The sequence below is a fragment of the Camelus ferus genome, chromosome 9 (assembly GCF_009834535.1).
Source record: "Camelus ferus isolate YT-003-E chromosome 9, BCGSAC_Cfer_1.0, whole genome shotgun sequence".
Classification (NCBI taxonomy): domain Eukaryota; kingdom Metazoa; phylum Chordata; class Mammalia; order Artiodactyla; family Camelidae; genus Camelus; species Camelus ferus.
Genome location: NC_045704.1, coordinates 11,823,258 through 11,840,374, shown reverse-complemented (window position 1 = coordinate 11,840,374; position 17,117 = coordinate 11,823,258). Strand labels below are relative to the sequence as shown.

General features: G+C 58.0%; 1 protein-coding gene across 1 annotated transcript; it reads left to right on the top strand.

Moving 5' to 3' along the window:
* The first annotated feature begins 989 nt into the window (after positions 1 to 989).
* On the top strand, positions 990 to 15,373 carry IGLON5 (IgLON family member 5). Its single transcript, XM_032487840.1, has 8 exons — positions 990 to 1,211; positions 9,393 to 9,471; positions 10,130 to 10,362; positions 11,696 to 11,815; positions 13,096 to 13,230; positions 13,474 to 13,594; positions 14,196 to 14,350; positions 15,070 to 15,373. Exons 1-8 carry the CDS (start codon positions 1,133 to 1,135, stop codon positions 15,156 to 15,158), a joined length of 1,011 nt encoding a protein of 336 aa, XP_032343731.1. The 5' UTR covers positions 990 to 1,132; the 3' UTR covers positions 15,159 to 15,373.
* Positions 15,374 to 17,117: the final 1,744 nt, after the last annotated feature.

Here is a 17,117-nt window from a genome sequence, read left to right as displayed (position 1 = left end):
AGGATTTGAGTTGGAGTTAAAACAGCCCCAAGAGATGACTTCAAAAATTCCTGCCTCCAACTGCCCCCAACATGGAGTGGGCTCAGGGATTGTCCTCTTCTTGCCTAAAACCTGTATCAGGGGACGTAGGGCAGGGATGCCTCACCTGGTGAGCCAGGAGAGAGGACTATACCTATTAAATGGGTGCATAGTGGGGCTGCGAGGAAAGACCTAACTGCAGGTGGCTGGGGTGCTGGGCAGAGCCAGCAGCTCCCCAGGAGTGCTCTTCTTCTTCTCAATAACCTTGAGAAATAGAGACTATTCCATCTTCCATCTTGACTGGTCCAAGGTCACGCAGGCAAGTAAGGGAAAGAATGAGGAGTGGGGACTTTTTGTACCTAAACCCTGGATTGCCATCTCCCAAGGTCAGGTCCCCCATCTCTCCCCATTCTCCTGTTACCCTGAGCATGAGGGTTGGGGTGGAGGGAAGAAGTAAATTTCACCCCAGAAGTCAGTCTAATTTATGAAAGTAGATGGAGGAGCTGAACGATGTCCCACAGGAAGAAGGGACTGGATGCTGTGACTTCTGGGTCTGGGGGAGATGGGGACTGAGGGACCAGACTCCAGGGTCTGAGGAGGAAGGAGCTGGCGGCCTGGACTCTTGGGTCGGAGAGAGTAGGGGGCTGGGGGAGAAGGGGCCTGGGGGGTGAGATTTCTATGTCTGAGGGAGGATGAGATCGGGACCTGAAGCAGGAGGGAGGTGGGCTCCGGGAAGTGTCCCAGGCCCAGGGTTCCTAGGGATCCGAGGTGGGAAGCCGTGGGGACGCCCGGGATGGGAGGAGGTAGGGGCCGGGCCGCAGTAACAAAGGCCTCTCCCTCCAACAAGCAACCCCCCCTCGGCCCCGCCTCCCCGGCCCCCCGCCTCCCCTGATTGGTCGGCCTTCCTGCCCGTCAGCGCCGCCCCCTCCCCGGGTCTGCTGCAGCTCCGGCCGCCTCGTCGCGCCCCCCCAGCCCCCTCCCCCCGCCCCCGCCGCCCCCCGGGCCGGTGCAGCCGCAGGCGGGGTCCCCCTCCCCCTTCCCCTCTCCCCCCAGGCCTCGCGCGCCCCGGACCGGCCCCCCCTTTCCCCTCCCCCTTCGCGCCGCCGCTGCCGCGATGCCCCCCCCTGCGCCCGGGGCCCGGCTCCGGCTTCTCGCCGCCGCCGCCCTGGCCGGCCTGGCCGTCATCAGCCGAGGTACCGCAGCGCCGGGGGCGGGGGGACTCGTCCTGGACTCCAGGGTCCCGGGCGGGGATTGGGGGCGGTGAGGGGGGCTGCATCTCAGGGCGGAGAAGGGGAGGCCCCCGGTCGCCGAGGTCTGGGCCCGGGGGCGGGGGCCGCATCCCCCACCTGGGAAGGGGGAACTCGGACATCTGGATCCATGCCCGGGGGCGGGGGTCCCCGTCCTGGGGCCTGAGCCTGGGCCTAGGGGCGGAGGTCTGCTTCTCCGGGCAGGAGAGAGAGGGTCGTGGACCCCTGGTCCCGGCCTGGGGGCGGGAGGCTGCGGCTCCGGGTCGGGGAGGGAGATCAGACACGAAAGTAAGGGTCTCTGAGCAGGATCTCTGAACTGAGTTGGGGGGAGATAGGGGAGCTGCCCCGTCCGGGGTCTTCATCTCTACGAGGAGAGGGTCCCCTTGGGGGTCCTGGCCTGAGGGCTGGGGTAGGTGTTTCTGAGCAGAGGTGGGGGGATGGTATCTTCCCAGGATCAGTAAGAGGAGAGGGCAGAGGTGTCTGTGGACCTCCGTCCCAGGGCCAGGAAAAGAAGGGGGTGGGGTCTGGTTTCCCACCTGGTAAGGGGCTGAAATCCCCAGCTGGGTCGTCTAGGTTGGAAGAAAGTGTTAGTATTTGGAGTGTTGCCGTTATGTGTGGGAGAATGAAAGAAGGCAAGAAGTTGGGGTGCTGGGCTGGGAACTCAGACATGGAACGCTCTGGCTGAATATTTGGTTTGGGGTAGGATGGAGGGTGAGAGACGGGGGCTGATTGAGAAGGGAGGGAAGGAAAGGGTTAACATGGGGTCAGAGGGTTAATCTCAGCCCTCCCTGTGGGGAAGGGGGCCTGGGAGTTGGTCTCCACAGAGCAGGAAGAGGAGAAGGGAAAGTGGGGGGCTCAGGTGGTGAACCTGGCAGTCTCTGTTAATAGGATGTAGAACTGGATCTCGGATCTCCCCATCAGGCTGGCATCCTGGGGTCCAGGAGATGCTCCTTAAGGAGGGGAGGGGAGAGCAAGAAGGCAGGAGGCAGGGAACAGAGCTAATTCAAGGCTTCTGGAGGATCCCCCCAGGCCCTGCCCTAACACAAGATCACAGAGTCAGGGACACACCATCAGAGACAGTCTCAGCCAGACAGCTGCTCTCAGCTTCCCGCCCACACACAGCAGTCAGGCATAGTCATATAAACACCCATCACCAAGTCCAACCTGGAGCCAGCCACACCTGCAGCCGCCCACAGTCGCACACACTCAGCCCAGTGTAGGTAGGATGCTGGGCTGGGCCACAGAGGGCTGGAGGGTCCCTACCTCACTGGTGCAGAGGTCTGAGGAACCCTCCCACCTGACCTGTCTGAATCACTGTCTGACTTTCTACCAACCTGTCTGTGTCTCTCTATCACTTGCCTCTTTAAGTCTTTCTCAAGTCTCAGCCATTTCTGGAGTTCCCTAGCCCTGGGTGACATCCTATTTGTCTCTGTCTTTGGTCCCTGCCTGTCCCTCCCTGCTGGGCTCAGCACAATTTCATATCTGTCCCTCCCTCCCTGACTCTGGAAGTGTTCCTCCTTGTCACACCACGTGTCTCTTAGGGGAGCCAGGAGGTGGTCTGTGACCTAGGTCAAGTCCTTTCCCACCTCTGGACCTTTTGTCCCCCATCTGAGAACTACACGCAAGAGGGATGGGACAGGGGTGAACAAAGACAGGATTAGGATGGCAGAAAGATAACCGCACCCTCCCACCACCCCCTGACTGTTAGGGCTGCCTGAGAAAAAGCCCGTGGAGGAGGTACCAGATTGCCTCTCTTCCCGTTGATTCATTTGACGTGTTCCACATTAGGGGGGGATGCGTACAGGTGAACCAGCCACGTCAGGTCTGCGCGAGAGCAAACCCCACCGCGTCCCACCCCCACCCTCCCCAAACCCACTGTCACAAGAGAGAGAGCGAGGGGTTCACAGCCGGGAGCACGGCCTCCCCAGCCTTCTCTCACTTACACAGTCAGACGCGCAGAGTTCAACATCTGTGAGGGGGGTTGTTGGTGTATTTCCCAAGATAGAAACAAAATAAAGCCATTTCCCTGCAGCTGGCTTTTTTCCCACTTAAACTCTACCTCCCTGGCATCTGTAGAGATTGTTCTAGCTTTACTTTTTTTTTTTACTAAATTCTTTATGCCCACGCACATACACACACACACACCTATATATATCCACTTACAAAAGTCGCTGCAGCAGGGGATTTGGGGGCAGTTCCTCTGTCGTGTTAGACGGAGTTGGGGCAGAGTGAACTGGGCATGGGGACCTGCTGCCCCCGCCAGGCACCCGAATTTGCCTGGACTGAGGACTCTGCCTCACTGTGGGCTCATTTAACACGTATTTACTGAGCACACAGTCGCTGTTCCAGGCACTGGGGATCTATAAACACAGCAGCGAGGGAGCCAGATGAAGTCCCTGCTCTCACGGAGTTTACGTCCTAGTGGGATGGAGAGAGATAAAACTAGAACAAAACCTAACAACAAGCAAGTAGGTAAACAGGTAATTTCAGAGAAGATACGTAACGCCGAGAACGTGAGAATGACTCGGCAGACGAGTTGGCCTTGTGAGCGCAGGTGGTGTCTGAACAGCTGAGTGGAGGTCAGACCGAGAGGGGAGACATCGGCCCTGGAAAGATCCCAAGGGAACAGCAGAGGCAAAGGCCCTGAGGTGGGAACCAGCAGGAAGGAATGGCCAGCGTGTGGAAAGTTCCAGGATTCTAGGCTTAGCATCCTGATTCTGGGCATCTGGGATAAGAAGGACTTCCGAGGTCAGCAAAGAGGAAGAGGGGTCTGGGGGTTCCTCAGTGGGAGTTAGACCAGGCCCGGCCCCTTCTCACATCCCTTCTAAGCCAGAGCCACACGCACCCCCCACCCCCCTCCATCCAGTGACACTTCCACCCCCAGCTCCCTGAGCGCCCGCCAGTGGCTCAGATACATTCTCCATCTGTGGGTTCTAGGGTGGTGGAATCCAAGCACTCCCCACCCCATTGGAGGGTCCCAGCTTCGCCTGAGTTCCTTTGAGGGGCATCCTTGTCTACGACTCAGGGTCACTCAGGTGGCTAGAAATCCCCTCCTCTCAAGAGAAGGGAACTCACCCACTGCGACCTTCAGTCCTTGGTTTATCAAACAGGTGTGAGGGCTGCCAGTCTGGACTGGCAGAGACCCAGGTGGTCCCTCCAGTCACCACTGGATCTCCCCCCCACCCCTGCCCACAGCCTGCCACCTGCCACATAACTGGCCAATCAGACAACACACAGAGCTGTTTGAACCCATTGCTTGGGTGACTTTTCATCCTCCACGATGACTGTCCCTGGTTTACAGGTGGGGAAACTGAGTCCCAGTGAGGGGGAGTAACTTGTGCAACTCGGCAGCCCAGCTGGGGTTTGAACCCAGGCAGCCCGGCTCCCCGGGTCATTCTTTTCACAGCCTGCTTCTGCTGGCTTGGCGGTGGGCACAGCAGATGCTGACGGGGCATCTGTACGAGAGTCGGCGACTCAGGGGTGGGTGCTGGGCAGAGAGCAACCCACAACCCGGACCTGCCTTGCTCTCCCCCTCCCCCCAGCCCCTGGGGACCAACACCGAACCAGGGATAACAATAGCTGTTTACTTAAAAAGAAGGTGCTGTTAGGATCAGCTAGCATTTACTGGACCCTTTCTGCATGCTAAGCGCTGAGCTAAATGTTTTGTTTGCATGTTCTCCTGGAATCCCTGACAAAGACCCTCAGAGGGAAGAGCTATTACTTTTCTCCTTTCTGCAATACAGTTGGGGAAACTGAGGCTCAGACTGGCTGGAGATCACCCTGCTGGGAAAGGGTGGGGCAGACGTTTGATCTCTCAGCCTAGGCTTCTTGGGGCTTTCTCACCCAGTCTCTAGAGACCATCAATTACTTCTACAAACAGTTCCCTGCTCAGAGCTAAGCCCAGCTTTGGGGGACACAGCCAAGATTCCAGGCCCTCGGGGAGCTCCTGATCAGGTAGAGGAGACACCCTGGACACTGTCCCAGCTGAGTCAGAGGGTACCTAGTAGAGAAAGTGGAGACTCTGTCTTGAAGAGTACTCCTGGAGGAGGGGGCATTTGATTTGAGGTTTTGAAGAATGAGTAGGAGCTCAAGAGTTGCAGAAGCATGTTGTAGGCACCCATTTACATCCATTCAAGGAATATTTCCCAAGGCCTTCTGGGCCAGGCCCTGTGGTTGGAGATGCTGGAGACACAGACCTGAGTCAGAGCTAGGCTCTGCCCTCAAGAAACTTCTAGTCAGACTTCTAGACAGACACAGACAGTCAACACAGTGTGATCAGAGCTCTAATGGAGGTAGTTCAGGCATTGTGGGAACACAGACCAGGGATGGAGGTTATAGGGAGCCTGAGTTTTCCAAGCAGAATTCCTACAGAATGCACTTCATGTGCACTAGCTTGTTTATTTATACATTAAACACCTCTTGAGGCCACCTGTGGGCCAAGCCTTGAGCCCAGTGATGCTGGGACCCAGACGTGGGTCACACCCAAGCCCCACCCTGAGAGGATCCCATCTGGTGAGGGAAGCCAACCTGGACACAACCCTTGGTAATTGGGACTGAGACAGAGGGAGGGGCCGGGCCCAGGGGCAGAGAGGGTGATGTAATGGCTAACCTGACCCCTGCTCCATTTACTGAAGCCCAGAGAGGGGAAGGGACTTACCCAGGGTCACACAGCACAGACAGTCCTCCTGATCTTGATGTGTAGTAACTGTGCGAGAGACATGCAGGCCCATGACATCCAAATTTATAGACACAGAGACCAGGAATCAAAGACCCACTTGAGATAACTTCATCACTCATCTCCTGAGACTGCTCTCAGCCAGGGCCCAGCTGGGTGTGCTGGGGACACAGATGGTCTGAGCCTGGCCCTGCCCTGGAGGAGCAGGTGGGGGAGGCAGACGACTCCGATCCACGGTGCCCTGGGAGCAGAGTGGCAGCGCATATGGGCTCATACAGGCCGCCTCTCCTCTCCGCCACATGTGCATCAGGGGAGGGGAGGCAGGAAAGTGATGCCAGGCCGAGGGGCTGGGACTTCATCCTGAAGGCAGTGGGGGGCCACTGGAGGGGCAGGGGCCCACTTTGAGTGTTGGAGAGGTTCCCTGGCAAGGAGTGTGTGTCTGTCTGTCTTGGCTGTTTTTCTGTCTGTTGGGACATATGATTAAGATCCTACCTGCCTCTGTGAGGTCGACACCCCACCCCAGGGCCCTAGGCTGAGCTCTAGAGCCCCGGGTTCTGCCCTGAAGTTTTGAGGGGCACCTTGGACAGCTCCCTCTTCAACCCCAGACTGGGGTCATTCCCCTTAACCTCGGACAGTGGCTGTCACAGGGCTGGTGGGGAGACAGGCGGGGCAAGGCGGGGCTGGTGGTGATTTTGCCCCCTAGGAGGTATCTGGCAATGTCGGGGGTGGGGAGGTAATTAGGTTTATTTATTTATTTACTTATTTATTTTAATGGAGGCACTGGGGATTGCACCCAGGACCTCGTGAATGCTAAGCACGCCCTCTACCACGCAGCTATACCTACCCCACCCCCCCCACCCCCGTCCAGAGGCATTTTGGGTTGGGGGAGCTACTGGCATCTAGAGGGTGGAGGCCATGGATGCTGCCAAACATCCTAACACTGCACAAGACGACCCCACAAAGTAGAATCACCCGGCCCCAAGTGTCAGTGGTGCAGAGATGGAGACACCTTGGTCTGGGATGTGTGTGACCAAGAGTATGACAAATACTGTGGGGCGTGTGTGTATGTGTGTGTGAATGTGGCTATGGCTGTGTGTGATCTGATCGTCGGTGACAGCATGCCTGCATGCGCCGGATTCTTGGCCCAGGGCGGCGGCGCCTTTGTATTTGAGAGGCTCTGCCCCTGTCACTGTTCCATTACACAACCTGGAGCTTCCTGCATGACTTTCCAGAGGGAGGGGGTGGGGACGAGTATGGCTCCTGGGCTGGTAGTGTCACTGTGACTGATTAGGCCAACGTGTGTGTGCGCGCGCGTAACCGTGTGTAGACTTTGCACCTGCGCGTGGGGGGCTGCTGGTGTCCGTGTAACCGTGTGGATCGGTTATATATGGTGGGTCGAGTCAGGATGCAATGGCGGCTGGGCCTGGAGCTGCCCCTCCTGTGGCTGATAGGAGTGCTTCTGGGAGAGAGCTGTCCTTTCTAACTGACCTTCTGCTGGGTGTGTGTCTCCGGCTGTGCGCCTCAGAGTGTGTGCTCCTGTCCCTCCGAGCAGGCCCTACCCGGTTCCTGTGACTGCTTGTGGGACTATTTCCTGACCCTGGGGCTGGCTCAGTGCATCTTTCCGGGACCCTAGTGACTGTGTGTGTGTGTGTGTGTGTGTGTGTGTGTGTGTGTGTGTGTGTGTGTGTGTGTCTGTCTGTCTGTCTGTCTGTCTGTCTGTCTGTCTGTCCTGGCCGTCCCCTCCTGTTACCGGGGTGTGTGTGTCATCCCCCCTCCGCACAGCGCAGGGAGAGCGAGTTCCTTCCCCACCTCCAGGGCTCTTCAAAGCGCAGGAGGGACTCTGGCCCGGCTGCAGGGCCCGGCCCCCAACCCCAGGGCCTGGCGAGCCCACTGCACTGGCTCTGCCCCCGCCCCGTCCTGTGGAGCTGCTGATGGAGAGGGCCTCCGGGAGTCATTGGGGCGGCACGGGCAATTAATTCATTAGATTAATTAGCTCCTCATCCTGGGGCGGGGCACCAGGGCAGCCCTGGATGGGGCCCTCCCTCCCCAGGCGCCCAAGGTCACCTGGCCTCCGCCGCCTCTCCCCCTCCTGATGCTGTCTCCATCCGCTGCCTCTGCGTGCCCAGCCCCCACTCCCTGGCCCCGGTCCAGCCGCTGGCCACGGTCCACAGAGAGATGAATGGGTGGGGGTGGGGGCTCTGCCAGGCGCTGGGGTGCGCAGGCAGGCGTGGGCAGGCGCCCGCCAGAGCGTGCCCCGCTGGGCATGGGCACACCGGGGTGTCTGCGTAGACGCGGGGGTCTGCGGAGGCTTGCGTGCGGCTGTACACCAGGCCCAAGGGCAGACTGTGCGTCTGTGATAGACGTGTGTCTGCGTGGATGTACGCAGACATCTGTGTTCCTGCGCGTGCTTGCATACGTGTGTCTGTAGGTCTGTGTAGACATATGTGTGTGTTGAGTATCTGCGAGCCGCTGGCGCTGCGTGTCTTTCCATGTATTTCTGAATTCAGGCCTATAATGTGTGTACAGAGTGCACATGTCTGTTACACACGTACATGTGTCTGTGTATATAGGTACCTACATACCCATGAGTCTGAATACATGTGTGTGCGCCCGTCTACGTGTGTATCTGTGCGTGTATACGTGTGTATCTTCATATGTGTACCTATCTGTAGATTTTTTTTTATTTTTAGTGGGGGAGGTCATTAAGTTTATTTATTTGTTAATGGAGGTACTGGGATGAAACCCAAGACCTGGTCCATGCTAAGCACGCGCTCTACCACTGAGCCCTGCCCTCCTCCCCATCTGTGGATTCTTGAATCTGTGTGTGTGTGTGTCTGTACACTACTTGTGAACATGTCTGTGTGTGCCCGTGTGTTCCCATGTGCGGGTGTGTCGGTGTCCATGTGTATCTGTCTGTGTGTATCTGTGTGCATGTGTGCCTTTGCATTTCTGTAATTGTGAATCTGTGCATCCGTCGGTGTGGGTGTCTGTACACAGCCTCTGTGAATGCGTGCATTGAGTACTGGTGCTCTTGTGTCAGTGCGCACACACACTTGTGCTTGTGTGCTGGGGTTGGCTGTTGTCTCCGTGTCTCTGGAGGAATGTAGGTTTGTGTGTCTGGGCGGTGTAGGCTTGTGGGAAGGTACTGGTTGCGTGTGTTGGCTCTGAGTGTGTCTGCTGTGTGCATCTCCGGAAGCATCGGGGGGTGGGGGGAGGGTATAGCTCAGTGGTAGAGCGCATACTTAGCATGCCCGAGGTCCTGGGTTCAACCCCCAGTCCCTCCATCAAAAAGAATAAATAAATTAATTAATAATCTTAATTACCTTCCCCCCCAAAAAAAACAGAAAGAGAAACATAAGTGAACATGTGTGCCAGTGTGTGTGTGTGTGTGTGTGTGTGTGTGTGTGTGTGTGTACTGTCCCTGCTGAGCTGAGCCACTCCCCCTTCTGCAGGGCTGCTCTCCCAGAGCCTGGAGTTCAGCTCGCCAGCAGACAACTACACGGTGTGTGAAGGTGACAACGCCACCCTCAGGTACGGGACTCAGAGGGGGCTGCCCCCTCACCTTTCTTAGGGGTAAATGGTCCTGACTTGCAGGCACAGCCCATACCTCCCCCATCCGGAGAGAGGCCATTGGGGCAGAAACTCTGGGCCCACCTCCACCCATGGGCCTCAGTGTCCCCATCTGTCAAATGGGCAGGAGAATGGTCACCACCGAGTGAGTTGTTGTGAAGATTCAAGTCTATGCACACACCCTGAGCTCAGACAGCGTGGCCCACTGTGAGAGCCAGGATCACGTTGTCCCAGGCTCGGCCCCTCCCCACTCTGGGTCCCTGTCCCCCCCCCACCCCCGGGTCTCTGTCCTTCTGTCTCTGGGTTCCTCATCACTCTGCATCTCTGTCCCTCTCCCCCAGACTTTCTCTCCCCTCTCTTCTCTGACACACAACAATCACTCAATAACCATCAGCTGCTATTCTGTTGTACACGAGCTCACAACTGTCCATCCCTGAGGTTCAGTTTGCCCGCCTGGAAAGTGGGCACAGTCACCCCTGCCTTCGAGGACTGCCATGGGAACTGGAGATGCGACAGGCCTTCCTCTCCCCCAACTCCAAGCCCCTGAGATGGGGGACCCTGGAGGGCCAGGCAGGTGTGGGGGAGGGAAGAACCGCCCTGCCCTTGTCCTCCCCGCCAGCTGCTTCATCGATGAGCATGTGACCCGAGTGGCCTGGCTGAACCGCTCCAACATCCTGTACGCGGGCAACGATCGCTGGACCAGCGACCCACGGGTGCGGCTGCTCACCAACACGCCGGAGGAGTTCTCCATCCTCATCACCCAGGTGGGGCTGGGCGATGAGGGCCTCTACACCTGCTCCTTCCAGACCCGCCACCAGCCGTACACCACTCAGGTCTACCTCATCGTCCACGGTGAGCCCTCGGCTGGGGCCCCAGAGAGTCACGGAGGGGAAAGCAGGTGGCGGATGCAGGGGAGAGGGGACCCTCATGTCCTCGCAGATCCCAGGGATGCAGCCGTGGGAAGGCAGACACACATCCTCCCTCACAGATTCCAGCCAAGCAGAGGAAGGGGAAGTCATGGACAGCTTCTAGTGCAGGAGAGCGATGGGGGCGAGGGGGCATGCGGAGGAAGACCGCATCCATTCTCTCAGCCCTGTTTATTGAGCACCTACTATGTGCAGGCATTTTGCTCCACGCACTGGGGACAGAGAAGGAGCCAGGCAGGCTGTCGCTGCCCCTCTGGAGGTGTCTTTTCAAGGAGAGGTGGCTTCCCAGACATAATGTCTGAGCTGAGACCTTCAGCTGGGTGCAGGGCTGGTCCCAGAAAAGGAACAGCACGTGCCAGATCAGATGCAGCAGAATTCAGAGCAGGAGAGGTGGGGCTGGAGAGATCCATGGAGGGGGCAGGGGGCTGCTTCGCATGGCATCAGTGGTGGTCTGGAGGACAGGGAGCACTTGGAGAGACAGGACCCCAGAGACAGCCCAGCAGGGCCACGACCAGCCCTGACTTGGGAGCCAGATCCCCTGGTTTCCAACCTCGCCGCTACCACCCACCGGCTGAGGGACCTTGAGCAAGCCGGACTGACTCAGACGCCTCATCTGCAAAACAGAGATGACGTTGTCATGTATCAAATCCAAGACATCGTCAGTTGGAAGGGGCACCTTTATTTTATACCCTGCTGGAAGAGGGGGAAAAACCTGCCTATTAAATTCTGGTGTCCTACCTCGTAAGGCCTTCCTGATGGGAGAAATCTTCAAATGGGACAGGGGGTCGAGGTGGAGAACACCCCCCTGTGTTAGAATTGATGACTATAGCAATGTCTACCCCAGAGGGGTGGTTTAACAAGTTAATCTTTATAAAACACTTAGAACAGGGTGAGCTTACACCCAGAAGCAGAATATAAGCATTAATTAAATAAATTAATTTTAGTGATTTTTTAAAAAAATAATAATTAATACATAAATGCAAATAGAGACTGGAAAGGAGGACTTCAGGCCAGAAGATAGAAGAGAGAAACCAAGTTAGGAGGAAGGTGGAGAAAGACAAGAGACTGAGAAAGAGAGAGGAAAACACAGGAGCAGCAGCTGGAGAAGGAGCCAGGCCCAGAGGGAAGGGAGGACACAGAGGGAATCTTACAGAAAGACAGGAAGTGCCGGGGACTCCCGGGTCGGGGGGAGGAGGGGCTGGGGCCTGGATCCTGGGTCCCGGGGCCCACACCCAGCCTCTCACTCACCTTCCCTGCAGTCCCCGCCCGCATCGTGAATATCTCTTCGCCCGTGACGGTGAATGAGGGGAGCAATGTGAACCTGCTCTGCCTGGCTGTGGGGCGGCCGGAGCCCACGGTCACCTGGAGGCAGCTCCGAGGTGAGGACCCACCCCTGGCCGAGAGCCTCTTCCCCTTCTCCACCAGCTGGGCCCCCAGTTATCCCTCTCTCTTGATCCCTCCCCAACTCTGGTGACGACGGGTTTTCTCCTCCCACCCTGGTCCTGTTATTTCACCCGCAGCCCCCCAGAACCTTAGAGCCGTCCCCACTTGCCATCCCAGGCCTGGATGATTTCCTCCAAATCGCCTGCGAGATCCCAGCTTGCCACGCATCCCTGTCCCCAGTATCTCCAGTCTCTTCCCCACCAGTTCACAGGATTCTCCTGGACTCAGACCCCTACCTACTAGGTGGCCAGAGCCTACAGCCCTGGCCCACGGTCTCCTCTCCTGCTCACATCACTACACCTCTACTGGATGCCTTTAGAGCAGCAGTTCTCAAAGTGTGGTCCCCAGACTGGCATCACCTGGAAACCTGCCGGAAATGCACATCTTGGGCCCATCCCCAGCTTAATGAGTCAGAACCCCACCACCACCACCACAATCTGTTTTAGTAAGCCCTTTGAATAATTCTTATGGTAGAGCTGAGAACCACAGCTGTCCCAAAACAGTGCCATCATCCATCGCCCCTTTTACCTGGATCTCCACCACTAGTTCCCAGATCCCTAAATCCTCACTCACAGGGTCTTTGGAGACCAACCGTGCCAATCACTAGATCCTCTGGGACCCAGAACCCAATAACTAGGTTTCAGATCCCTGGATCCTCGCCTACCAGTTCACGTAAGCCCCAAGGTCCTGGTCTTGATATCCTGGTTCCCTGGATGTTCTGAGTCTCGAAGGGTCATCTGAGCCAGTGCTCTGGCATAAGACCCCAGATATCTGGATTGCTGTCCCCAGTCACCAGATCCTGATTCCTTGGACCCCAAGAGCTAGATCACAGAACTCTAGAGCCTCCCCCATTGGGTCTGTATTTTCTGGATCTTTCTGAATCTTTCTGAGCTTCAAGATCCTAGGATCCTCCCCACTGGGTCCTGTGAGCCCCATGATCTGAGTTATGGACTCCCAGATCACTGAATCCCCTGAGCTCCCCAAGTTCTATGACCCTCACCACTGGGTTCTAGTTACTTGGCCCCAGATCCCCACACTCTGCCCCACCCCTACCAGGAGATCCTGGGCCCCGCTAGCCCCCTCCCCACTCCTACTGAGCCGGGCACTCCAGGCCCTGCGGTGTCCGCCCCGCTGATGTGTGTCCGTGTTGTGCCCGTGTTGTCCCGTGTTAAGTGTTTGTGTCTGGCCCTGCCCCTCCCCTTCCCTCCCTCAACAGACGGCTTCACCTCCGAGGGGGAGATCCTTGAGATTTCCGACATCCAACGGGGCCAAGCCGGAGAATACGAGTGCGTGACTCACAACGGGGTGAACTCTGCACCCGACAGTCGCCGCGTGCTGGTTACAGTCAACTGTGAGGCCCCCTCCATCCCACCCCCGGGCACTGGGCACCAAAGGGGGGGGGCCCTGGGTCCCTGGGGATGAAGGATATGAGAGAGAAGGAAGGGGGTGGGGTGGGTCTAAGGGAGGAAAGGGTTTGGCCTAAGGAGGGGGTTGGAGATCTGGACTCCTGGGAAAGACGGAGGAGGGGACTGGGGGCGAGACCTTTTCGTCCCCACTGGGCTAGGAGAATTCGGTGACCCTGGTCCCCCTCCAGATCCTCCGACCATCACGGACGTGACCAGCGCCCGAACGGCCCTAGGCCGGGCCGCCCTCCTGCGCTGCGAAGCCATGGCCGTGCCTCCAGCGGATTTCCAGTGGTACAAGGATGACCGACTGTGAGGACAGCACCGGGGCGGGCCGTGGGGATGGTGGTGGTGGGGCCCTCAGTTCTTTGGACTGCAGGGAATGGGGCAGAGGGAGCAGAGTACTGGGTCCTGAGACCTGGGGGTCTAGTTTCTAGGTCTTGGGGTCCACTGGGCACCGGGAGACTGGGGTGACTTACTAAAAATTTGGGGTCCCAAGATGATAAATGTTGGAGCCCAGTCTCCTCCGGCTATTCAGGAAGAAGGTCTGGGGTCAGGGGTTGCTGTTGAGGATCTGGCCGAGAAGCTTTAGGGGACCCTTGGGACCCGGGTCCAGCGTGGCCTGGGAACCCCTAGACCTAGAGGTTGGGGGGTCACACACTGGGAGAGTCCAATGTCCCTGAGGGACTGCGGTGCCTGGAGAAGGGCGTCGGTGGGAGTGGCCCGTGATCCATGGGGAGCTAGAACAGGAGGCTAGAGATCGCTGGGGTAGGGGACAGAATGCAGGGTCTTCAGGGAATTGGGAACTGGGGAGCCTGATGGTCGCGGATGCGGGTGCAGGGCTGGTCTCTCCGCCTCGAGTGGGTCCCAGGCCGGGTCCTGCGGCCTGGTCCCTGACCCGGGTCCCTGGCAGGCTGAGCAGTGGCACGGCCGAGGGCCTGAAGGTGCAGACGGAGCGCACCCGCTCGATGCTTCTCTTCGCCAACGTGAGCGCCCGGCATTACGGCAACTACACGTGTCGCGCAGCCAACCGGCTGGGAATGTCCAGCGCCTCCATGCGGCTCCTGCGTGCGTCCCTGAGCGGCGGGCGGGGCGGGGCCGGGGAGGCGTGGGCGGGGCGGGAGCTGAATGGGCGGGGCCAGGGAGGTGGAGATGCAGAGACCGCCCCGAGAATGTCCTCGAACTTAGGAAAGATACGCGTGCTGAGACTCAGAAGCAGTGCGACTGAGCAAGAAGCCTATCCCTCTATCGATATTCACTGAGCGCCCACCTAGGGCTGGGCGTTGGGTGCTAGGGACCCAGCAATGCACAAAAGAGGCGAGCTCTGGGGACTCGCAGAGCTTGCTGTCCAGCAGCAGTAGAACAGCAATAAACAAGTAGACACAAATAAAATTAAAAGCAAACAAATCTATAAACACGTAACTAAGCAAAAATAATTTTAAATATCCATAAGGGCTACGAAAAAAATAAGTAATAGGATTGGGGGTGGTAGCATTAGATCAGATCATCAGAGAAAGCTTCCTGGAGGGGCTGATATCTGAACTGAGATCTCAATGGTCAGAGGAAGCCAGCCCTACCAAGATCTGCGGGAGGAGGTCTGCGGGCAGAAGGAACAGGGATCACAGATGCTAAGACTGAAACACTGAGTGGGAAGCCCAGAAAGTTCCCTAGGAGGCAGCCTCAGACAAGACCCTCGGAGACCAAAGCAGAGACAAGACTCCTGGGAGAGACACACATGGGGTTTCCCCTCTCCGGGCCTCCTCCCCTGACCCTCTTTCTCCCCCCAGGCCCAGGATCCCTGGAGAACTCGGCCCCGAGGCCCCCAGGGCCCCTGATCCTCCTCTCCGCCCTGGGCTGGCTGTGGTGGAGGATGTAGGGAGAACCGGTGCAGCTCGCCTCCCCCTGCGGGGGGCCTGCGGCCGAGAGCGAGAGGAAAAGGGGGAACAAGCGCTGTGGGTCTCGAGGAAACAGAAGAGCTCTCGGCCACTGAGGAAGAAGAGAGGAAAAGGAAGAGGAAGGGGAGGAGGAAAGATCTTTAGAGAACCCATCACTGTGAGGGATAACGCAAAATTATGCATCTTTCTACAGCCATTCTCGCCACTGTTCACCTTTCCGATTGTGACTCACCCCTGGCCACCCCACACCCCTCTCTTAGCTCAGGCTGTCAACTGGATCGTGCGTGTGTAGTGGGTGTGTGTGAGCGTAAGCCTGCACGTGTGTGTGCGCGCATGCGGGCGTGTGTGGACGGATGGGTGGGTGCGGAAGGGGGCGCAGCACTCTTCCTTCCCCAACACCCCCACATCCACTGCCCCCGTCCCTGCTGTCTCCCACTCTGGCTGGAGGTAGGTATGGGGGCTTCGTGGTAGAAGCCGTGAGGAGAGGTTTTCCAGGCTCCCTCCTTTCCCAATATATGCACGCACACCGCCCCTTCCCCTCCCTGTTGAAAGGCTGTCTCCTGGGCAGGTTGGGAGGGGAGGGAGGGGCATCACTTTGTCAAGCTGTCATTCAGCCTTTATGAGAGGGTTGCGGGATCTCCATCTTGGCTTTGGGCCTCCCTGCTGTCAACCGCCAGCTGCCTGTAGCCAGAGGCCCCATTACCAGCTCAGCGGCCTGAGACCTTCCCACTTTCCCCGTCTCTGTCCACCCTGGACTTTCGGCCCCCTTCTGGGCCAATCGGTGCTTCCATCCAACTGTCAGGCTGGTGCCTGCTGTCACCTGCCTGTCTCAGTGCTTTGCCCTTCCTCAGCCCCACTCCCCTCGGCCACCTGCAGCGCCAACCAGCTGCCTTCAGCGCCCCTGCAGCCAACCCACAGGTGTGGGCTTACTGGTCTACCACTCCCTGGCCTCTCCACCAACCCAACCTCCTGAAGGTTGACCTGACCACCCTCACACACATTCAGACACACCCACAAAACCAGCGACTGTGACCAGCAATAGCCCCCTGGCTCCAGCTGTCCTGTAGTCAGTCGGTTCCCCCCAAGGATGGGCAACTGTTGTCAAGAAGGGGCTCTGAGGCTGTCACGTCAGCTCCGATTGTAGGAATACCCCACCCTGGCACAGCGCATCGCACCAAGTGGGGGAGAGAGGGGCGCCGCACAGACACCCCGAGCCCAGGCCAGGGTGCCGGGCTACCAGCTCCAACTCCCGGGAGACCCTCTATAAACACCCACCCTGAACTACACCACCCAGAGCTTGGGATAGGGAGAAAGGGTAGAGCAGGGGCAGGGGGGCAAGGGGCAGTGACTGTACCTCAGACGGGGGCGTGGGCCCCATCCCACATTGTCTTCCATTCCCAGGGTCCGGGGGACAGGGAGGGGAGGGGGAGGGACGCAAGGGAGGGGGCGGGGGGCCCTGGGGGCCGTGTGTTCCGATTCATGGGGAGTGTTGAGACCACCACACCAATAAACGCCTTTTTCCAAAGTCTCTGCCTGCAGGTGCCAATGTCATTAAGATATGGGTGAGTGGAGGGCAAGGGGTCGTGGTCCTTGGTGGTGCCTCCCCAGCATCACTGCATCATTTCTACCCTCTTCTTTCTCTTTGGTAAATTTGGAATTGACCCACTTACAGAAGTGGCCCCTGATTGGCTTAAGCCACTTGGCACAGCCCATTTCCCAATGTGACTGGTTCAGAGGTGGGCACGTGACCTAGCCAGGCTAATGACAGAGTGGACATCAGAGCTGTGTGGATTCACAAGAAGAGATGCTCTTCTGCTGGATAATGTGGCTCAGTGGTATGAAGGCTAGATCTGCAAGGTTGCTTTTTTCCATCGCATGGAGAGCTCTTGGGTCTGTGGGGATAGCAATGGTGGGGAAGACAGCACGTGGAGCCTGTGAAT